This window comes from Pleurodeles waltl, chromosome 6, assembly GCF_031143425.1.
Source record: "Pleurodeles waltl isolate 20211129_DDA chromosome 6, aPleWal1.hap1.20221129, whole genome shotgun sequence".
Lineage (NCBI taxonomy): Eukaryota > Metazoa > Chordata > Amphibia > Caudata > Salamandridae > Pleurodeles > Pleurodeles waltl.
This window is the reverse complement of record NC_090445.1, coordinates 58,340,507-58,365,404: the sequence shown is the minus strand read 5'-3', so window position 1 is coordinate 58,365,404 and position 24,898 is coordinate 58,340,507. Positions and strand designations below refer to the sequence as shown.

General features: G+C 42.6%; 1 protein-coding gene across 3 annotated transcripts in view; it reads left to right on the top strand.

The window, feature by feature from the left end:
- The window catches only part of LOC138299194 (E3 ubiquitin-protein ligase TRIM39-like), a 261,551-nt gene that overhangs the window by 186,771 nt on the left and 49,882 nt on the right, over positions 1-24,898 (top strand). For all 3 annotated transcript variants that reach the window (XM_069237292.1, XM_069237294.1, XM_069237293.1), the window contains 3 exons: positions 15,684-15,914; positions 21,358-21,380; positions 24,428-24,537. In XM_069237292.1, coding sequence (XP_069093393.1) covers positions 15,684-15,914; positions 21,358-21,380; positions 24,428-24,537 — 364 coding nt within the window. The remainder of the gene's footprint in view (positions 1-15,683; positions 15,915-21,357; positions 21,381-24,427; positions 24,538-24,898) is intronic.

Below are 24,898 nucleotides of genomic sequence, written 5' to 3'. Positions count from 1 at the left end.
TGCAGAAGGGTGTTTATCGCCTCACACAAACAGCCTTTTTCACCTCACACAAGGATGTATGTTTCTGCAGGGCCCTGTTGACCTCCACTGTCCAGGGTAGAGGTAGCCCGCTAAAACAAGTGTAGGGGTAGTGCCTGAGTACGTCCGAAGGAGGCAGGAAATTAGTGAAATGTTGGTCTGCTGCCCATTTAATGAAAAGTCCAGAAAGTAGAACAGTAGTAGAGCAGACTGCAGATACACACTGGGAATGCTAGATGGCTACTTGCATTTCACCTTTATCTATTGTGTGCATCTGAAAGGCAGTGAAAAGAACAAAGGTTGTGCTTTGAATCCATTTGGGGGGTGTTGATTATCATAGGTTAATGACTGAGCTAATGTAGCAAATGTTATCTTTGCATGTTGGGGCTGACGTATTGGGATTAACAGGACTTGAACTGTAAAATGCAAAGGGAAAACAGCATTGGGTCTGCTTTCCAGAAACTTGAGTTCGGCATGAAAAGTTGAGTAAGTATGAGGGGTAGTCCATTAAGATGTATAACTTTTTGCTGTTATCGGTGAGTTGTTGCTTTATTGTAAAACCAGTTTGAAAGCTAGAGCATACCTCGTACTTAACCTTGAATACGAGGGAGTTGCCATCCTTTGGCTCATTCCCCATTTCAAAACATGACAAATCCAAAGAGTCAATTGTCTGCCTGAAACAAATCACTTGCCCCAGCGTAGAGTGAACACCACTTTGTATATCCATTGAATTCACTTGTGTTGTACCCCAAAATAAGTACATGACATCCTTGGACACTTAAAGTAGAGGTATGCTCAATAACCATTGGCAATTCTAGATAGTGTTTTATTTATTGCTTTGCACATGATTATCCGTGAACTAGGGGCAATGATTGCAATTTCTTTTGCAGTTTCAGGTAGTCCCCTGGGCTCTCATCTTGACATAGTTCATCATTGATCAGTTCCCAGCTGACCTGGCAGTTCAATTGTTGCACCATGGGCAAGTGGGCACAATATAAAAAAATATACAGAAAAGAGTGGGAGTTGGATCCTGAATTAAAAAGATGGATTGCCCCTGTCAAATCGGATAATTCCAAAGCGGCCTGCAAGTACTGCCATGTAGACCTGCATGCCCATTATAACGATTTGAAGCAACATGCAGCAACCACAAAACACCGCTCTCGCTGTAATTCAGCAAGTGCTTCCATGGCATCCTTTGTACAACCCATTCCCTCATTATCTAATAACCAGAAAAGAAGAGAAATTAGGTTTGCCATACAAACTGCTTGTTGCACATCCATAAATAATATAGATGGATATGGTGAAATTTTGAAGGATGAATTCCCTGCCTTCCGAATGCACCGTACCAAATGTACAGCACTAATTACTTCTGTGTTGGGCCCATACTTCAAAGACGAAATGCTGAAAGATATCGGAACATCACCGTACTCCTTATTAATTGATGAATCAACAGACATTGAAGTAAAAAAACTGCTTTGCATTTGTGTGAAGTATTTCAGCATAAAGCATAAACAATTAGTAAGCACCTTCCTTGGAATGCTAGAATTAAATCAGGCCTGTGCCGAACATATAGCAAATGCAGTGTTAAGCTTGCTTGAAAGTTGTAACCTTGAGACTGAAAATTTAATAGGCATAGGCACTGATGGAGCAAGCGTCATGGGCGGAAAACAGCACTCAGCATTCACCTTGTTGCGAGATAAGCAACCTTCCTTGCAACTTGTGCGCTGCATTTGTCACTCCCTGGACATCATTGCAAAGAAAGCAATAAGGAGCATTCCAAGCAATGTAGAATTCATGATCAGAGAAACATACAACTGGTTTTCCCACTCCCCAAAATCTGACATTGGGCGGAGGCATGCCCCTCAAATTAATTTCGCCTTGCGAAACACGGTGGCTAGTGATGGCAGATTGTGTAGATCGTTTATTAGAACAATATGATGCCTTAAACGTACACTTTAGCACAGCATCCTCTGTGGAACACTGCTATGCAGCAAGGATGCTCCAAGAAATGTATCACGATGAGACCAACCTACTTTACCTTACTTTCTTAAAGCCTATTCTTCAAGACATAAAAGTTGTTAATAAAATCTTTTAGCTGGAATGTGGAGATGCACTTCACATCTTTCGCGACCTATATACTCTGTATGTGTCCACACTGAAATGGATACTTAAACCAAGTGTTTTTACCATTAATCCTCAAGAACAGTTGCAGAGCCTAGATTTACAAAGTTCTGCCATTTATCTTTCTCAAGAGGATGTTTATCTTGGTCTTGCTTTCCGTAAGAAGCTGGAAGAAAGTAAACTCACCTCTGTTTCAAAGGATGGCATTGTGAAAAGGTGCCTAGAGTTCTTGAAAGTATTGGCATGTGAATATCAATTTCGCCTTCCAGAGTCACTAAGCATGCTTAAAAAGTTAGAAGTTTTGAGTCCCCAAAAAGTGCTTGCAGATTGCAAACCTCCTGTAACTGACTTACCACATACCTTTTTCACATACCCATTGGAAGTACTAGAGTCTCAGTGGAGAATGATATCCTCATGTTCATTTCCTGAGACTTCTAACATGGAATCCTTCTGGATGGAAGTGTATAACTACACTGATGCTGCTGGCAAACATTGCTTTCACAAGCTTGCAATGGGTGCTATAAAAATTTTGACACTCCCGATATCCAATGCTCATGTTGAAAGGGTATTTTCCCAAATGACGCTGCTGAAAAATGATAGACGAAATAGAATGGGCCTGAAACTACTATCAAATATTCTCTACATAAAGTTTGGACTGAAACGCATTGGAATTGAGTCCTATTCGTTTGTGCCTCCCCCGGAATTGCTTGCAAAATTTAATAGCAGTATGTATGATTAAAGTTGCGAAATTCAGCCCTCCCCCAATGAATGCATGCAGCTCGGACCTGCCCTTGCCACTGTTGGCTGCAGACGGAGCCATGCCTGCCAGCCCTCTAGTGAAAGGACCAGAAGAACACTTTCTCAGACCTGCCCTCGACCACTGTCAGCTGCAGAAGGACCCATGCCAGCCAGCCCTCTAGTGACAGGACCAGAAGAATACTTTTTCAGACCTGCCCTCACCACTGTTGACTGCAGACGGAGCCATGCCTGCCAGCCCTCTAGTGAAAGGACCAGAAGAACACTTTCTCAGACCTGCCCTCGACCACTGTCAGCTGCAGAAGGACCCATGCCAGCCAGCCCTCTAGTGACAGGACCAGAAGAATACTTTCTCAGACCTGCTCTTGCCACTGTCAGCTGCAGAAGGAGCCCTGCCTGCCCGCCCTCTAGTAAAAGGACCAGAAGAATACTTCCTCAGACCTGCCCTCACCACTGTTAGCTGCATAAGGAGCCCTGCCTGCCCGCCCTCTAGTGACAGGGCCAGAAGAATACTTCCTCAGACCTGCCCTCACCACTGTTAGCTGTATAAGGAGCCCTGCCTGCCTGCCCTCTAGTGACAGGACCAGAAGAATACTTCCTCAGACCTGCCCTCACCACTGTTAGCTGCATAAGGAGCCCTGCCTGCCCGCCCTCTAGTGACAGGACCAGAAGAACACTTTCTCAGAGCTGCTCTTGCCACTGTCAATCCCAGAGCACTGCATGGCAATCCTGATGGTGGCGCCAAGCCCAGAAGAGCACCATACTCCAGTTTCTCCTACTTTAAGCTACGTACATTGAAGTAAAGAACTTGCTTGAAGCTTGTAGCCATGAGATTGGAAATTTAATAGGCATAGATGGGGCAAGCGTCATGTGCAGAAAGCATCACTCGGCATTCACCTTGTTGAAAGATAAGCAACCTTCCTTGCAACTTGTGTGCTGCATTTACCAGTTCTTTAAGACCATTGCTAAGAAAGCAATAAGGAGCATTCCAAGTAATATAGAATTGATGATCAGAGAAACTTACAACTGTTTTTTCCACTCACCAAAACGCTGGGCCTACTACAGGTATTTGTATTGGATGGAGGCCTGTCCCTGACATTAATTTCGCCTTGCGAAATGCAGGACTAGTGATGGCAGATTGTGTAGAGCGTTTAATAGAACAATGATGCCTTAAAATTACACTTTAGCACAATATCCTGCAGGAAAGATGCTCCAGAAATGTGTCATCATATCTTAAAATTACACTTTTGTATGGTGTCCTATGTCTAGCAATGGTATGCATCAAGAATGCGCAATAAAATTTATCATGAGCAGACAAACCTATTTTTCCTTACTTCGATGAAGACCTTGCCATTGCCATGTATTAGCTCTAGAACTACCACAGTTATGCCAGTACAGATGTAGAGATGATCTACGGTTGAAGTCCCAAAACAATTTATGCTCATTTGCTAAGACATCAGACCTGGTAAATGTATGAATGGAAGTGTATAACTGCACTGATGCTGCAGGCACCCATTGTTTCCATGAGTTTACTTTAATGGATCCTCTGCCACTGTCATGTATTAACTCTAGGATCACCACAGTTATGCCAGTAAGAGATGAAGAGATTGTCACCCCTATTTTGAAGAAAGGCTGCAACAAGATTTGGGAAATTCTGGATATCTCTTTATTGATCGGTGGCTCTGTGGAAGTAGGCGGGGAGAAAATCCATGCTCTTGTGCCTAAAGTGCTATAGTCAAAATCATCACACAGTTGTAAGCAGCTACCTTAGCAGTATGGGATTAAAGCCGCCCTGTACAGAAAATGGAATCTGGCACTTAACGTTCTTGCAACCCTTGAGTGATACCAAGAGTCATTCGCAGTTTCCCGTTACCAGCTTTGTTTACTTAAAAGTACATGTCTTAACCCCTTAGCTGCTGGGCCTTTTCCCCCCCAGTGCTGAGCCCTTTTTTGGCTATTTGGGGTAGTTCGCGCTTAGGGCTTCATAACGTTTTGTCCACATAAGCTAACCACGCCAAATTTGCGTCCTTTTTTTCCAACATCCTAGGGATTCTAATGGTACCCAGAGTTTGTGGTTTACCCTGGAGGAGACCAAGAAAATAGCCAAAATACAGTGAAAATTTAGTTTTTTCCAAAAAAATGGGAAAAAAGGGCCGCCGAAGAAGGCTTGTGGTTTTTTCCCTGAAAATGCCATCAACAAAGGGTTTCTGGTGCTGAAATCACTATCTTCCCACCTTTCAGGAACGGGCAGACTTGAATCAGAAAACCACATTTTCCAACACAAATTTGGCATTTTACTGGGACGTACCCCATTTTTACTATTTTTGGTGCTTTCAACCTCCTTCCAGTTAGTGACAGGAATGGGTGTGAAACCAATGCTGGATCCCGGAAAGCTAAACATTTCTGAAAGCTAGACAAAATTCTGAATTCAGCAAGGGGTCATTTGTGTAGATCCTACAAGGTTTTCCTACAGAAAATAACAGCTGAAATAAAAAAATATTGAAATTGAGCTGAAAACAACAGCCATTTTTCTTTATGTTTTACTCTGTAACTTTTTCCTGCGATGTCAGATTTCTGAAAGCAATATACCGTTTTGTCTGCTGGACTCTTCTGGTTGCGGGGATATAAAGGGCTTATAGGTTCATCAAGAACCCTAGGTACCCAGAGCCAATAAATGAGGTGCACCCTGCAGTTGGTTTTCATTCTATACTGGGTATACAGCAATTCATTTGCTGAAATATGAGGAGTGAAAAAGAGGTATCAAGAAAACCTTTGCATTTCCAAAATGGGATCAAGATAAGGTTTTGAGGAGCAGTGGTTATTTGCACATCTTTGAATTCCGAGGTGCCCATACTAGCATGTGAATTGCAGGGCATTTCTCAAATAGACGTCTTTTTTACACACTCTCTTATATTTGGAAGGAAAAAATGTAGAGAAAGATAAGGGGCAATAACACTTGTTTTGCTATTCTATGTTCCCCCAAGTCTCCCGATAAAAATGATACCTCACTTGTGTGGGTAGGCCTAGCGCCCGCGACAGGAAATGCCCCAAAACACAACGTGGACACATCCCATTTTTTCACAAAATACAGAGCTGTTTTTTTGCAAAGTGCCTACCTGTAGATTATGGCCTCTAGCTCAGCCGGCACATAGGGAAACCTACCAAACCTGTACATTTTTGAAAACTAGAGACCTAGGGGAATCCAAGATGGGGTGACTCGCGGGGCTCTGACCAGGTTCTGTTACCCAGAATCCTTTGCAAACCTCAAAAAGTGGCTAAAAAAACAAGTTTTCCTCACATTTCGGTGACAGAAAGTTCTGGAATCTGAGAGGAGCCTCAAATTTCCTTCCACCCAGCGTCCCCCCAAGTCTCCCGATAAAAATGATACCTCACTTGTGTGGGTAGGCCTAGCGCCCGCGACAGGAAATGCCCCAAAACACAACGTGGACACATCACAGAAAACAGAGCTGTTTTTTGCAAAGTGCCTACCTGTAGATTTTGGCCTCTAGCTCAGCCGGCACCTAGGGAAACCTACCAAACCTGTACATTTTTTAAAACTAGAGACCTAGGGGAATCCAAGATGGGGTGACTTGCGGGGCTCTGACCAGGTTCTGTTACCCAGAATCCTTTGCAAACCTCAAAAAGTGGCTAAAAAAACAAGTTTTCCTCACATTTCGGTGACAGAAAGTTCTGGAATCTGAGAGGAGCCTCAAATTTCCTTCCACCCAGCGTCCCCCCAAGTCTCCCGATAAAAATGATACCTCACTTGTGTGGGTAGGCCTAGCGCCCGCGACAGGAAATGCCCCAAAACACAACGTGGACACATCACAGAAAACAGAGCTGTTTTTTGCAAAGTGCCTACCTGTAGATTTTGGCCTCTAGCTCAGCCGGCACCTAGGGAAACCTACCAAACCTGTGCATTTCTGAAAACTAGAGACCTAGGGGAATCCAAGGAGGGGTGACTTGCGGGGCTCGGACCAGGTTCTGTTACCCAGAATCCTTTGCAAACCTCAAAAAGAGGCTAAAAAAACAAGTTTTCCTCACATTTCGGTGACAGAAAGTTCTGGAATCTGAGAGGAGCCACAAATTTCCTTCCACCCAGCGTTCCCCCAAGCCTCCCGATAAAAATGATACCTCACTTGTGTGGTTAGGCCTGGTGCCTGCGACAGGAATAGATCACACAACGGTCAATGTTGGTCCTTACGTGAGGCAGCTGTTGACCCTGGGGTGATCCATTCCTGACACAGACACTAGGTGTAGGCACTCAAGTGGGGTAGTGTTTTTATCAGGACAGGTGAGGAGTCACTGGGTGGTAGGAATATTGTGGATCCCAGCATATTCCTGTAGTTTGTGTGACAGAAATGCGAGAAAAATTGAGTTTTTTTTCAACATTTCAGCTTTGCAGGGTATTCTGGGTAAGAAAACTTTGGGGAAGCCACACAAGTCACACCTCTGTGGACTCCCCCGAATGTCTAGTTTCCAGAAATGTTTGGGTTTAGTGTGTTTCTCTATATGGCCGCCGAATCCAGGACCAAAAACACAGGTGCCTGCCTTACAAAACCAGTTTGTTTTGCCATGGATAATTTTGATGTCTCCACAATATGATTTGGGTGGTGGAATTTGGGGCTGAACTAAATTGGGGAGCTCCCAAGAGAGCACTCTCTCTCTGCTTGCCGCCGCATTCACCTGCTCTCTGGGTTGGCCTAACCCACTATTACCCAGTTGCACAAACAGCTTGCGAAGGGACAGCAGGACTGTCCTCATCACCTCCCTCATAATGTACTGGAAGAGGAGTTATCGAATGGGACTCCTCTGACTGAAAAATCACTCCCAGAGTCTGCGCCATTGTCCTATCCCTCAGATGCTGTCTCAGTATCTGATGTCTCAGTCTCTGATCCTATGTCAGAGCGGTCCTCTATAACCCGAGTGCAGGCAGCAGTCATCCATCAAGATGCCATCTCTGCTATTGGCTAAACTGTTGCTCTAAAACACTAGCCTACGTAGACAGTCACAAAATCGATGGTGTGTGAGATACGTGCAACAGTAGAGGCCACCTTACCTGCGCTTCTTCCCTCAATCAGCACGTACTTTCAAGACACTCAAAAAACACCTTGTCACATACCATTTGTCACAGTCTTTAGCACCTCCTGCGCCCAGTCCAACAATCATTATTGGTGCTCCCACTCCCTCCTCCTCGGATTCCCTCATTACCACCCAGCAAAAGTGCCCTTCATCTCTCCATAGACTTTGCTAATGTACTCAGCTATTTACATAAAATACAGATTTGCTCTTTGCAGTAGGCATATAAACCTTCTGTGCTTCTTTATGGCACTAAAACTGCCACTAGACAAGTCGGACCCTTTTCCCCCCAGGGAAACCACACACATATTGACAAAAGTGATATATATATGACAGCCAATCACCTGAAACTCAACTCAAGCAAAACCGAAATAATCCTCTTTGGCCCACACAAAAACACCTGGGACCCCTCATGGTGGCCCACCACGCTAGGCCCTGCACCCACCCCCGCCAACCACGCACGCAACCTCAGCATCATCCTAGACTCCTCCCTCTCGATGAGCCAACAAATCAACGCTCTCACCTCCTCATGCTTCAACACACTCCGTATACTGAAAAACATTCAAATGGATCCCCACAGAAACCAGAAAAACTGTCACTCACGCACACATCAGCAGCAGGCTTGATTACGGAAACGCCCTCTACGCCGGCACCACTCTAAAACTCAAGCGCAAACTACACGCATCTAGAACTCAGCAGCACGACTCATCCTCGACCTCCGCCGACACGAACACATCTCTCCACACCTCAAATCCCTCCACTGGCTCCCCATTGACAAAAGGATCACCTTCAAGATCCTCATCCTCGCACACAAATCACTCCACAACACAGGCCCTGCCTACCTCAACGAGAGTCACCTTCCACACCCCCACACGAAACGTCCGCTCAGCTGACCTCGCTCTCGCCTCTGTCCCCCGCATCAAACACACCACCACCGGGGGCAGATCCTTCTCCTACCTTGCACCCAAAACCTGGAACGCCCTCACAACCCACCTTCGCAAGACCCAAAACCTACTTCTTTTCAGGAAGGGCCTCAAAACCTGGCTTTTCGAACAGTGAACCTCCCAGCCCCTTTCCCTCCCCCCGCTCCCCCCCAAGCGCCTTGAGACCCTCACAGGTGAGTAGCACACTTTATAAATCTCTTTGGTATATATAGATCTACCTCTATATATATATATATATCTATGTACATGGATATATCTATAGATATATCCATGTACATAGATATATCTATCTACATCGATATATAAATATAGATCTATATATAGATCTATTTTTTTTAGTTGTTGTATGGTTTCCTTGGGGGCCAAAATGGCCCCCAGGGAAACCCTACAACATCTAAAAAAACAATTGCCCCCACAGGGGGTCACCCTGCCCACGGGCGACCCCCTGTCATTTTATTTATTTTTTATTTTTATTTTTTTGCAAAAAAAAACAATCCCCTGGGGGGGGCGTGATCAGCTGTGCTGCGATCGGGGGCCAGGAAACACTTTCAGGAAGGCCTCGTAAGAAAGGGGAGACACTCCCCTTTCTTACGAGGCCTTCCCGAACGTGGGAAAGGCCGTTTTCCCCATCAAAGCAGGAAGCGGCCGCAAGGCTGCTTCCTGCTTTGATGGGGAAAACACCTTTGCAACGGCGCGCTGACGTCACAAAGGGGCGGGTGGGGGGGCGGTGGGAGACACGGAAGCTTCCGTGTCTCCGGGGGGGGGGGGTTTAAAAAAAAAAATAATCCTCGGGTGCGATGCACCCGAGGATTTATTGATACCCTTCCTGGTGTCGGCCACTGGTCGTGACCCGCACCAGGGAGGGTGTGTGGCCGACGCCCGCAACGAAGAGGTTAATATGGATGTTGGACTTGCTTCCGGTCTAAAGGTGAAAGAGAATAACTATTTGCAATGGACCCTTTTACAGCCACATCTCCTTGCAACCTTCGTGATTGAGATTTACAATTGTCGAACACGCCAGCATTTACATTCTAATGCACCTAGTGTGTCTGTGATCCTTTTTGCTGCCACTTCAAATGATATCAAATGGCTAGAAAAGGAGAGAAATCAGAATTGCATCAGAACCTGATTCAATGAACCATTTGTAGTTTCCCTTTACCACCAGCCAAGTATGTTTTCAAGCAATATATGATGTCTTAAAAGTTACACTTTTCTGTTGTGTCCTATGTGTACCACTGGTATGCATCAAGAATTCTCTACGAAACGTATCAAGAGCAGGAAAACCTATCTTTCCTTACTTCGATGAAGACCGTGCAATTGCCATGTATTAGCTCTAGAACTGCCACAGTTATGCCAGTACAGATGTAGAGATGGTCACTTTCTCTTGCACTTTCAGATAGTCCCCGGTCGTCTCAACAAGACAGTTATTCATTGAGCTGGTTATCCTAGCTGCCAAACAGTTGCAGGTTAATTATTGCAACATGGGCAAGTGGGCTCAATATAATAAAAGGAGTAGTAGTGGTTTCTGAATTAAAAGGACTGAATGCCCTGTAAAATGAGCTGATACCAAGGCTGCATTCAAGTACTGCCATAAAAAATTGCATGCCTATTCCAATGATTTGAAACAACCTGCAGCAAACAGAGTAGGTGATTGAATGAACCATTCGCAGTTTCACTTTACCAGCCATGTTTACTTACCGGTGCATGCCCTGCACTCTGCAACAAGCATAGTGCGGCCTAGGAAGTGGCTTCTGCCCTTGCTTTCTGTCTGCAACCGAAGGAAAATGATCTGCCTGCTACAAAGGGCTCCAATGCCAAAACTGGTGTCAAAAGGACTGCTGTGAAGTTGATGAAAGCGATGTTCAGCCAAAAGCTGTGAATCCGAGAAAGGATCAAACTGTATGTGATTGAATGAACCATTTGCAGTTTCACTTTACCAGCCATGTTTAGGTACTGGTGCATGCCTCACACTGTGAAACAAGTTTATTGCTGCCTAGGAAGTGGCTTCTGCCCTTGCTTTCTGTCTGCAACTGAAGGAAAATGATCTGCCTGCTACAAAGGGCTCCAATGCCAAAACTGGTGTCAAAAGGACTGCTGTGAAGTTGATGAAAGCGATGTTCAGCCAAAAGCTGTGAATCCTAGAAAGGATCAAACTGTATGTGATTGAATGAACCATGCGCAGTTTCACTTTACCAGCCATGTTTATTTACCGGTGCATGCCCCGCACTCTGCAACAAGCATCTTGCGGCCTAGGAAGTGGCTTTTGCCCTTGCTTTCTGTCTGCAACCGAAGGAAAATGATCTGCCTGCTACAAAGGGCTCCAATGCCAAAACTGGTGTCAAAAGGACTGCTGTGAAGTTGATGAAAGCGATGTTCAGCCAAAAGCTGTGAATCCGAGAAAGGATCAAACTGTATGTGATTGAATGAACCATTCGCAGTTTCACTTTACCAGCCATGTTTAGTTACTGGTGCATGCCTCACACTGTGAAACACGTTTATTGCTGCCTAGGAAGTGGCTTCTGCCCTTGCTTTCTGTCTGCAACCGAAGGAAAATGATCTGCCTGCTACAAAGGGCTCCAATGCCAAAACTGGTGTCAAAAGGACTGCTGTGAACTTGATCAAAGCGATGTTCATCTTTCTGTCTCCAAACAAAAGAAAATAAAGTAGCTGCTACAGGCTTCAATGTCAAAAGGTTTGTCAAAGAAGGACTGCTGTGCACATAATCAAAGATTTACGTCTCTCACCAAGTCCAGATTTACTTGTTCCAATTTGCTGCTCATCATAAAAAGTGAGTGAACATTTTTCCATGTTTATTTCCATTTTTAGTGTGTAATGCAATGAATAATCTAGGCACTGTTAGTTTCACATATTTGCTTACAATAGAAATTAGATTTATGCTTTAAAATGTTTGCTTCAGCCTACGATTGCATTAGTTCAGTGTTAAAAGTTTGGGCTACTTTTTGGGCTGGGACCGGTTCATTTGGGCTTACTTTGGGCTGGTTGTTCAACAGCTTTGGGCTGTAGAAGGCTTGTAAAATCTGGCAACACTGGGAGGAAACTGCAGAGAGATCAGAGCTTAGTGAAAAGAAAAGATCCGTTCTCCGTCTCGAGCAACACAGGTCGCGTTCAGTTTGAAAAATGCCATGTAGGTTAAAGAGGACCTCCACTTAGCAAATCCATCAAAAGGCACATTTAATTATGGCCTGGTCAAAAGCCTTAACAGTAAATCCGATACCCGAGTCAGCTAACATGTCCATAATACTCCAAATACCAATTATATAATTAGTTCATTTACAGGAAGCCGAACCCTGGTTCGTACATAAAAGTTCAGAATCAAAACCATTCCTGTGCTGCTACGATGATGACAGGCTCATTTCTGGTCCAAGTTGCCAATGTTGAAAATGAACGCTTCCAGTCAAGAGAGGGGAATAAAAAGTATTTATTTCAGCAGCCCACCATATATCAACCGGCTGTCCGGGAATCAAGGCAAAATGTCCCCTGCACATTCTAAATTCTAAACAGTTACCAGATAATAGAAATAAGTGTTTCAAAAGGAAACAAAACATGAAAGCATCCTAAGCTAAATAATTCAAGAACATAAAACAATATTTACATAAACTGAAAAAAGCATGTAACACCCTGCAACATGCCCCAAGCTTGCCATTGCAGCTAATGTGTGCAGTTTTAAACCACCATTTCGACCTGGCAAAATAAACCTTTTGCCAGCCCTAACCCTTCCTTTTTAATACATATAACTCACACCTAGGGTAGGCCCTGAACAGCTCAGAGAGCAGGATGCAGTGTATTTAAAACAGTGGACATATTATTTTAAGTTTTACATGCGCTGGTAGTGAAAAACTCCAAAATTCGTTTTTCACTCCCAAAGGATAACATCACTTATTACATTTAATAAGTTTTAACTTTCAAATGAGAACAGAGATTTTAATGTCTAATGAAGTCTAATTAAAAACACTTTTTAATGATAAAGTAGAATTTTAAGTCCCAATTTTGAAAACGCCACTTTTAGCAAGTTGACATTTTCTTGTCGCAACGATTCAGTGTCTGCTGCCTGTAACCTGGGACACAGGACTAGGTGTAGTTGGCAGTTGGTCTTTTTATATTGCTCCCAGACACTGAGACAAAGGGAAGTTAGGTTTTGGCAGGATGGGCCACTCTGAGTTAACTAGGGAGGGAGCTTTCACCTACTACTCCTGCATATACCAAAGTCCCTGCCTGAGCACTCTCACAAAGCAGTTTGTCACCCCCAGACAATCTTGGGCCAAGGCAGTGAGGCATCAAGTACCACCTCCTATTTCAAAGTGGGCAATAGGTATAAATATTTGACCCTTAGACCCAACTCTTCAGTACACATCTGGCATAGTCAAAGATTCAAAAGGAGTACTGCTGTGCTGCTCTGCTGCCTGAGTGAAGGACTGGACCTGCTTCTTGAACCCAGGGTCATCTGAGTGACTCCAAGGGTCAGTTGGCTGGGCTTCTGTTTAAACGTCTCCGTAACAAAACAGGCTTCCTTCATCTTGAACACATCACCGTGACTCTGCCAGCTGCGAGTCCTGCTCTCCCAAGTGGTGCCACTCCAGTCCTGGACCCTTGGAAGTGGGCCTGAAAAGTGCTCTGCCAGCCCAACTGGTTGATGCTGCAGGTTGATGCATCGCCTCACCCGAACTCCGCATCGGAGCCTCTGTGCAATGCATCACCTCTCCAAACTCCACATTGGGACCGATGTGTGGCCCGTCATTAGCACAGTACTTTGCATTATCACCCACATCCCTCAGGAACCACTGCTGCACAACGCATCCTTGACACAAGTTTTTGCATCGCAATCCTCTCATGGATAGCACCATATATGATGCAGGACTTCGCATCCCAAGCCCTTCATTCACGGCATCCTCAAGAATGATTCCAGACCTTGCATTTCAGTTTTGCAGCTCCTTGGAATCACCGTTTCACGATGCATCCTCATCGCCAGATTCCACATCGCTTCACAACCATTGATTTAATGTACTTTTACTCAGTGGGCCTTAATGGGTCTCTGTAGCTAGCCCCCACTCCATTGTGGTTGGCCTAAACTGGTGACTTTATCCCTGTCTAGCACGACCAGACCACGGTTGACTATTTGAAAATAGTGCCAAAAAGCTAACTTAAATCCTTAAATTTGCATATCCCAGTTGCTACTGATTGGATTTTTGTAATTTTGTTCTTAAATTGTTTATTACATTTTACTCTATTTGTCTAAATTGGGGTGGGATGTTTCTTATTGTGTGTTCCATTTTATTGCTGTTTTCAGTGCTGCATAAGTACTTACACATTGCCTCTAAGTTAACTTTGACTGCTTTTGTGCCAGGCTACCAGAGGCTAAGGTACAGGTTAATTTGGGGTTTGCTTGTGACGTCATCCTGACCAGGATTGCGGTTGCCGCTTGAGCAGGTTTCCACCCTCCTCAACCAGTTTATTACAGGGAACTTCCACAACATCGCTTTGTCCTTCTTGGTTACTTGTAAGTGATATGGGTTTGTGTGGGCATGTGTAATATTTACAAAACAGGTCACTTTGGTTGTGTTAATCTCATAGGGAGAACTGCAAGTGGACGTTCCATATCCTCAGGCATAAGGAAGGGTTGAGGAATTTCACATAATATCTACTTGTTCAAGGGACAGGGTGCTCCAGAAATCACCTTGTGCTAAAAAATCTATGTGTACCTTTTGATACCATGCAGTAAGTTACACGTTATGGCAGCATACACATAATATCACGCCCATGATAATAGCCTATTTGATTATGCTAGGTTTCATATTTTATTGGGTTTGGATTCTAGCAAGGCTCTGATTTTGCCATCTTTCTGCAACTCTTTATAGAGAGGCTGGGAGTTGGCAACTACTCTGTAGTTCAAGGATTGTAGAGTGGGTGAATTTATGATCTCTCAGCAGAATGGTGAACAAACAAACATATGTGAATATATTTGGTCATGCAATAATGGAATTTGCAAAACTTTGCCAGGAAAATAAGTTCCAGACTTCTTTTTGTAAACTCTTATGAATTCTTAAAAGTCAAAAATCTGCACCAATGCAAGGACATATTCCTGTGTGTGAATTTCTGCGACTTCCTTAAGACTCCATTGCTCAATTTATTTTCTTATTGCTGACAGTGTTGCTCATAATGGATTTACATTGATTCACAAGTAATTATTTTCTTTATAAACACTGGTATGCATTAAACAGGTGTCATTAAATAATGCCTCAGTGAAATGGTACTGAAAGGTGAACATCAGCAAAATATTTTTTTTCAAGTACCAGTTTTCTGGGTAGATTTAACTTTCTAATCATGCTTTCATTCTCATGAATGTATTCTGGAACCATTTTAGGAGCATTATAAATAGCTGCAATAGTAAACATTTTATCTCTACACATTTTTATACTAGAAACACTGTCAGTAATAAAAGCTGAGCTCACAGCATTTTCTTAGAAGTCCCACCTTAATCGTGGAGATTTTGCATTAATTAATCATAAATATGAGTTTCAGCATCTCATGTATAATATGGTCACATATTGATATAAACCTTGCCTTCGGGACAGACAAAACTCTTTTGCAGATTAATTCGGTGGTAATGTAGGGTTATAGATATTCCACACCCCTATGTATGACATCCATCACAAGATAATGGTGGTAGGTGACGTACGGAAAATGTGATTACTTGTTGCTGTAGTATAATAAAAATATGTATTTTTAGATTATTTTTATCTTTTCAAGGGGAAATTTAGAAACCAGACTGAGAAGATTGTGAACACCTTTGAGCTTCTGAATCAGTTTCTGGAGAAGGAAAAAGAGCAACTTCTTTGCAAATTGAAGGAGGAGCATGAGGAGATTATGAGAAAGATTAGGGGGAAACTGACTGAACTGGAGAAGCAGCAATCCACTCACCGTGATCTGATCACAGAGATAGATGGGCAGTGTCAGCAGCCGGATGTGCAGCTACTAAAGGTGAGAGGCTTTTAGAATTCTATAGAATAAGAGGAGCAATCACCCCTCAGGAGTCTGGTACAAATTTAATATCAGTGGTATTGGAGACTGATAAAGAAGTTAAAAGGATGCACGTTGAAGAAAAAGAAACAAGCTACTGTCTAAACATTGCGGGCATATGCTTGTGATAATAAAACTTTACATAGCAGTGGGTGCTCATCTTTGCATAAGAATTGTAAATAGTCTATTGTCTTAAAGTTCCAGCATGGGCCCCATATTTAGAAGCCCTGTATTGACCATATTGGAACTGTAAAACAGTGAAACACTATGAAAACCATGATTCCATAATGGTCTCCTGGTTTAGACAAAGCGGCCACTGGGGTAGAGCTGCATAAACAGGTTTTCAGTTGTTTTATATCTCCTTGCATTCCAGCTGACACGCACCATACACAAGACCTTTAGCTTAGGACTATGCATCAGCAGGGCTCTCAGTGGTCATGTGATATAATCACTCAATACTATTCCCTTTAAAGTAATCACATTTGTGGTCCCCTGACAGTGCTAGACCACTTGTTCAGTCGTCCTAGTGAGAACTGAAAACTGTGGGTACAGTTTGCAGTTCTTCCTGCAGGAAATCGAGTGTTAGTTCACAGCATTTTGGCACATTCAGTTTGGCTGGAATATTGAAGTACTGGAGTGGAGTCAAGACTGATTTGCATATGGTTACCCCAAGTGACTGCCAGTGGTTAGATTTATTGCAAGCATTTATACCATCATCTTTTGTATTTTTGATTTTTCGCCCTAAGTGGCAAGGATATTCCCAGACGTGGGTCAAATTATACCTGTGCCATTGGAACCAAAGAACACCTTTCCAACAAGCCTGGTGAGGGCAAAACCCTTATTGGATTGCTTGTGTTTCAGTTCAGGGAGGAGCTGGCCTGGCAGGATTTGGACTGTGCCTACTGGAATAGGGTCAAGACTGATTTGCATATGATTGGCTCCAAGCTGATGTGGTATGGTGAGCAAAAGAATGATGGGTTGGAATGCTAACATGGGTAATTTCAAGTGGTTAGATGTATTGTAAGGAGTCCTCCCATCAACCTTTGTGACTTGACATTACAAGCTGTCCATGTTTGAGGGACTTAAAGGTTTGTTACATGTACTTGAACTAGCAAAATTCATTTTACCCATCAGCCACCTGCCTGACAATGGTGTCCCTTAGACAATTCTCCTTACTTGATACAAATCCTGCTTGTAGTGATCAGACCTTCTTTTAATAGTCTTCTTGGTCGCCCTTGTTAATTTGACCTACTGTAAATCCATATCATTCGAGCTCCAAGAAAAATAAGTTACAGCTGAGATGTTGTTCTCCTCCTGTGGTTAAATTTGGCTAAAATGGCCATCTTTAGGACTCCTTTGATCCTGAAAGTTACCATAAACATTTCAGTGAGAGACCTGCGTACGGTTGACATAATTTCTCTTTTTAAAGCCCACAAAGTATCAGTTGTGAAGGTTACGGTCTGTCTAGTCCAGAGAACATACAATATGATATCGTGGCCAAGTACAACTATTGATCTCTTTATTGTATTTGTTGTAAAATGCTCCTGGGTGGAAAAATATGCATATTCCATGGCACCAAACAATTATTCACTTACAAACTGAATAAATTGAAATGACTCCCATATGGTTTCGATGGCTTCTGTTTCTCAGTTACTTGACCATCATAAGTGAAGACAACCTAACATGTTTCCAGACCTACCACTCAGTACTCTAGCCTCTCCATACTGTTTGAACCTGACTTTGAGAAACCTTTTACAGGAGGTGATGTGATCTCTGTCTAATCCTTGCTCTTTAGAGCTCATTAACGAGTTCAGTACTCTTCATCGAGCCCGGATTTCATAAAATCATTAACAAACAAACATTGCAGAGATGATTGCAAACATGTCAAAGCCTCTACTCTTCCTTCTCTTACTTAGATTCTGACATCAACAGTCACCCCAGACTCTATATTTTTGCAAACATTTTATCAGCGCAGGACAGGTGATATTCCGGAATCCTGAGCACTTAAAAATTAAGGTGAAAGGCTGGACTCTTGTGTGATATTGTTAGGTTTAGCCGATAACCTTTTCTATCATAGCTTTACCATGCAGTTGATCATTGACACTATCCTGTTTGAATGAATCTTCAACAAAACCCATCCAAACTTTTATACATGCCAGTCTCATGCAGATTAGTTTGGTTCTGAAAAAGTAAGAAAATCATTCATCTACAGCCCCAGCCACTAGCACATTATTCCTTTGAAGTAAGTTATGTCATTGTCACCCAAGAAGCATGTATCAATCTTCCTTTGAAAATATGTAGTCAAATGTGCAAGATCAAGTTTGCACAGTATTTAGTCAGAATCTGACATCCCTAGCCCAACACCCCAGCAATGTATTTGTTTATATTCATTAAATATTTGAACATCTCAGTCATGAACAAATACCCAACCCACAGTGTGCAAAAGTCACATTCCTGTATGTGTACATCAGCTAAAAACAATCCATCTATTGATTGTCTGGTAATTCACTGCCTGGCCTCACATAGGGTCCTTGTCTGCTATAAACAGCAGTTCATTTTTTCAAGACTAGCAAGTTGCTCTGGATTGGCCATTGGACTAATGCAATGTCTCCATCATGAAAGGTGTGCTTTTGTCCATTTTACAACATTTAATGAGCTGGGATGTTAGGGTAGCATTGTTTATTCCATAGTGTTCTTGCTAAACCTTGAGAGTGGATCTTTTTGGTAATTGTCAATGATGGGCAAGTCCCAGCAGAATCATCAATCAATGTATTGGGTAGTTCTGCTGCTCAGGGTGCTTAGATTCTCTGATTCCTATTCCAGACCTTGATGGAAAGCTTGTGCTTTTGGAGTAGTTTGGCCACCAGAGCTCCCCATCCCAAAGGGACAATTAGCCAGTACCAAAAAGTAGGTGATTTCTGAAGCAAGTATTGTATGGGTGTACTGCAGGAACAGTTAACAGAATAGGTAGCCATGAAATATGATTAAATCGATGATTTATCATTCCATCAAGCACAGACTTCTTTAAGGCTGGAATATTTTCCAGTGGTTTCAGAAACACATAACAACTTCATGCAACTTCAATTTGACTGGACTGTCTACACATTGATAAATTACAATCATAAGGATTTCCTAGTGATTGAGGGGAAGCAAAATTGTGCATAAGTTATTACCACATACTCTTTAAGTTCTTTGGCTTTTCATGCTTGTCAAATATGCCACACAAAACCCAGATAGGTGAAGGGAAATATCTGAAAGAAACCCAGGGGTATCCAAAGATGCATTGAGTTAAAAAAATCTTTTAATCCATGAAGCTTGATTAACTGATGGGTTGTGTGTGTTGCTTTTCCATTGTCCTTAAAGTTAATCCCATTCCAAGTTACAGCCCTGGTCACTGCTTCCCATCAAAGCTGGATACAGGTCAACCAGGAACTGTAGGCCTATCAGTCTTGTTGAAGAGAGACACATTACCAGTTCTACTTTACACCCTACATCATCCCAAAAAGATAATGTAGACTCCCTACACTGCTAACAACATGTGAGGGTCTCCTGGACCTGCATGCTATCAATTTGGATTCAATGGAACATTTGACTGTTGAGGCTTCTTCTTGGTAGTTCACCCTATTGAAGAAAAACAGAGGCTTGCAACTTGCACTTAAACTATACAACTGTGACCAATTGTATTGATTGGTATTCCTGGCAAATGTATTGTTGGTCCATAGGGAGACCTGGCTGTGGTCCTGTGCTCTCCTCAAAACTTACATCATAACACAAGTTTTAGGCTCAATAAAATTCTGCTGATTTGAAGTGTGGTGGGTGGGTCACAACTTGAAATTCGATCAAAACATGATCCACTGAGGTTTTAAGTCCTGATGGATCACCTCCTTCTCCGGTAAAACTGACAATCATTTGAACATAGTCTTCTCTGCGTGCACACTCTGGCAAACAAAATCCATTCTAGGGACTCAGTAGCGGCACTAACCATCCAATCTGGAGAACCATGTTAACCGGTGAAGCTGGCGAAGGTGTTCTTATATCAATTGGGAAGGGCAACTATATTGACAAATGAGTGAGCCCTGCCCAGGGGGTGGCAAGGCTAACATGGACACTTTCTGAATTCAAAAACAAATAAGAAGCAGAAATCATCAAGACATACCTTGAAAACGTATGCAGTCCCGGCACCAATAAACGTACTGGTGGAAGCTTGGGTGAGCTGTGTGGGGACGCCCCTGGCTAATGAGCGGGAGGTCCAGATGTTGTTATCCCTGAAGTGAAGGCTGGAAGAGCTAAGCATCACCACTCCTGGATGATGAGCTGAAGGTGAGTGTGGAAAAGAGCCAGGCCAACCCATTAGTGACATGAATGGTGGTAGCACTTCATGACGAGCTGAAACACTTGCAACATGATGAATGGAGATACATAGAAACTGTTACACAAGTGGATAAGGGCAAGAGGCTCACAAGGGAAACTGAAATATTGAGTAGCGGGTGGAAACTGTTTTGTGATGAATTTAGTCTTCTGCAGTGCAGACTCCCTTACTCATGTTTTTCTTCTGGTGACCACTCCTGGCTTGTCCAAGGGTAATCCGGGTTGATTCACAGGGAGCCTTGTGCAGGAGCTGGCATTATTTGATCCCTCCTGTCACATTCCATCCCCTCTGTGACCCTTATGAATCATCTCTCGAAAGGTCTACATTAAGAGACTCTGGATCTCGTTTTTGGTTTTTGAGGCAATGTAGATGGTATTGTTAATGACAATGAGGACACTGACAGGCAGCAGAGCAGCAAAATATCTAATTTTATCATTCGTAAGGTGGCTTAAGCTGTGTAATGAATTAGCTGCAATTTTACAGGGGTGTGAGAAAGCTGCTTCTCAGTGCAATCTACTCCTGCACGTCTTTTGCACCTCCTTCCCAGCACTTCTCAATTACATGTGCATCAATTTGAGGGCAATTAGAAAATATATTATGCTCAGTAAAAAGATAATTAAGAAATTCCAGGTACAGAGTTGGTCAGAGAAAGGATGTACGATGCTAAAATTGGGACATTTCCTACTAAAACCCCCAGCATATTAGGGTGCAAAGCTTCTATACTAGATTAACAAATGTAAGAAAATAAAAGATACCTAGGAGGAAGAATTTTTCATTAATAGCATAAGTGTTAATAAGATCAAATGTCAAATCAAAAAGGTTAGATATGTGGGGCGATCTTACACTCTCAAATCAATGTTATGTCTCAGCATATGGAGGAGGTAATGCACTGACACAAAACATAATCTTAGGCCTGGTATCAAGAAGCCTCATTATCCTACACTAACAGCTCAGTGTTTGTCTTTAGGTGAAATGAACATTCAGAAGCAGGTTTAATAAATAGTTAACTTGTCCCCTTTCCTATTTTCTCCATAGAATGTGCAAAGCATCTTGATCAGGTAAGTGCTCTTGCTATTCTGTAGTCCAAAATAAACACTTTGCTTTGTCTTGTGTATTATCTCCCATTTTTTGTAACAATCATTAAAAGAGTAATTCAGTCCATTGCTGTAATTCAAATGTGTCGTATTATGTCCTAGAGTTGCTTTAAATAGCAATGCTTTGAGAGGATGGAGAAAGGTGAGAAAACAGATATACTGGCAGAGTTTTCTAAGGGCAAGTTTCCTCTTGTGTTAAAAGAAAAAGGGAAAAAAGGCTTCCCATCCACGAATAGCCATATCCTGGGACCATGTAAAGTTTAGCCATAGACCAAAGCAGACTGAGGGCCTGATTCACAAAGATAAACTTACACTTTTGTGTACGTTTACAACTGCTTGCTATACACAAAGGGATATTCTACTAGTATTATTATATGTATGACTGCATAGTCTCTGGTTGTTAGATAGACTGCTGTGGTAACAAGACTGCTGGATTTAGGCGGCAGCACCACAAAGCGTGGAGTCTGAGCCCACACTGTGCGACATCTGTCGACCTAACCCTTCCGGCCAGCTAGCAGCACCTCACCAGTAACCGAGAGTAAAGGTGATTTAAAGTAGCTCTTCATATGACACTCAGACTACCCCAGGAAAATTGTGGTGGAACAAATCTTACCCCTTTCTCTCAGTTACATATGTTTCACACATGCAAAGACAGGCGGAAGCAGGACTATGTTCAATAAGTCTTATTGAATCAACTGAATTCTACATAAAACAGCATGCATTGCGATTATGAGGATAATGAAACACAATAAGAGCATAGCGGTGACTAAGAAAGTGAAACATAGGAAAAGTTTGACCATACTGTCACAATAGCTGTTCTAAAATCCCTACCTGCACTACTAATATTTTATACGAGAGCATAGTAGTGTTAGCCCTAATCCGCCTTCCATGCCCCCCGGAAAGAAGCTCATCCCCCATACCTGTGTTTGTAAGTAGAGGTCTGTTGGTCTACTGAGAGTCCTCCCACATGTAGGCAGGAAAAGCGTAAAGACTCAGCAGAAACTGCAGCGGCGGCGTGCAGCATACAATGACAAACTGGCTGGAAATTCCCCTCTACAATATCTGGGCAATGAGGTGTTTTTATAATAAAACATCTGGTGTTCTTAGAAATTACCCTGATGTGACAACACATATATTTCTGTGTATGAAATGAGGGGAAACATGTACTCTTTAGACCAGAATTAACCAATCAACTTAACATGTTCAGCCTTAAGTTGAGCACAGAATGAAAATGTTGTTCAAAGAGATGATTAACAAATTCTGCGCAAAAGGGCAACCGATAAAAAGAATCAAACATCTCCACTAAATGAAACCTTTGCTAAAATAATAAAAGGAATAAAATGCCATGTAGCTAGCTAAAAGGGCACAAGCTGCAGGCCTATTGCAGAAATAAGGTGCCTGTGTAAATGCTCAAATAACCTCACAACTAGACGGGTAGATAGGCAGGTGTAGAGATAGGTAGATAAACCGTTATAGGTAGACAGATTGATAGATACATTGTTAGACATTGTTGCAAAGATAGATGGATAGATAGATACTAGAACTAGAAAAGACATACAAGCAGGACATACAGACTAATTTGATTTACCAGAATACCTGTAGTTTTTAATTACAATACATACACACGTACAGGGTTAAATGCGTATAATTGAGTTCTAAAAATGGAATTACTATATAAAGAACAGATTGAAATGGACACAATCTGATATACTCTGAAATAGTAACAATTAGATAAAAAAGGCAGCTCCAAAAGACATTTACAAAATCATTAGCAGGAGGTATGAACAGATAAAGCTGAAATGTGCTGTCAAGAGCGGGTAGAAAGCATTGTGCTATGACATCAGACTCTACCACCAGATGCAACACTAGAGTAATAATTAAGTACAAAAATGCAGTCACTCAAAGTGAAGTTGGCCAGAAACTGATGTTGGTTGACCCACTGCCCCTTGCTGTATGCTGTAGTGGGTGTAAATAAAATGTGAAAAACACACAAACAGACCAATGGATGAAAAGAGCTGGCTGAAAGCCCATTTAGGTAAGTATATTCTACATATAATTTCTGTAATATTAAAAGATCTTGGAAATGCCAGTCCTAAAAAACTATATATGTCTGACCTCCACCGATGCCTTTTTCTTGACATTGCTATTTGTGTTTCGATATGATTGTACAATCTACGTCTCTCACAGCACATCCATTGAAACCACCCATCTGATCCCACCATGAACTAGGATCAATCATATTTATTCCATTTGCCCTCCTCTGTATGTACATTTTTGTTGAGGTGCATATTTCTGCAAATAGATAATAAAAAAAGCACACATGATGGGCCACTCACTCCTGTCCAGTATTTACGTAATACCTCAAAGGAGATCTCTTTTACGCTCCAGTATCACTTACTTTAAAGCTTCCACAATACGTCAGAATCAGAGAGAATCCCCATGTGAGCTCATGGAGAACATAAACACTTGAATGGAAGGAGGTGTTTTTGGGATAAAGGTCTTCCCAAAGTGCAGACAGCTGTCTTTCCAGCAAAGTTTGGGTTTTGCTTCTCAGTAGAAATTTGTGAGCCCCGAAAGATGCACCTTAGATTGATGAGACCACGCCCCTAATTGGAGGTGACTTTCTGGAGACTTGATGGCTGGGGGGTGGTTGAATCTTTAGTTATTGGAGACATAGCTTTACTTGTACCCCTGTACCCCCTTGTTTAAAATCTATGCAGTCTCCCATAACATTGATCTTTTTATTCCATGTGTGTGTTGTACGAATAGACGTGTGTGTGGTGTGAAACAAGTTTGCTTATAATATCCTCTGTGTGGACATAATGCATGTGGCAATAAAACGGTGCAGGGCTATGGCCATTCTATTTCATGTACTTGGCCACTAAGGGCCCATTGCAGATAACAGATGGATTTATTGGTAAATAGCAACTACTTGTTGTGTGGATGAATTATTTGTTGATAAATTCAATAACAGTTCAGAATCATCTAAAATATTGTTCTCTAATCCGTAGGTGTAACAACCTGAAGGCTCAGGAACCTCAGGAAAATGCTGTTGTGGAGCAGACTCTGAAATGCATCGGACAACATGCCTCCCTGCAGGAGAAGCTGTTGGAATTAAAAAGTAAACATCAGATTGTGAGACAAGGCCCAAGTAAAGGGAGAAATGGTCATGATGAAAAGTTATGTGCTGGGGTGTAAGCAGGCTCCTGCAGTGTAGGTGGCCCACCCTTAATGCCCCCCATTCAACCTAAGGCTTAATAGTTCTGTGAGATTCAGGAGTGTCAGGGGCCTGGTACCACAGTATTCAGGGGTATCCCATCATAATGCACCACTTCGGTTTTCCTTCCAATGGCCCTTTTATGAGTTTCCTGCTGGGCCAGGGAGCGGAAAGAGCGTTTCTGCCTGCTGACCCAGCAGAAAATTCACCACAACATTGACACCGGCTCGTAATCGAGCCGGCGGCAATGTTGCAGTGCATCAGG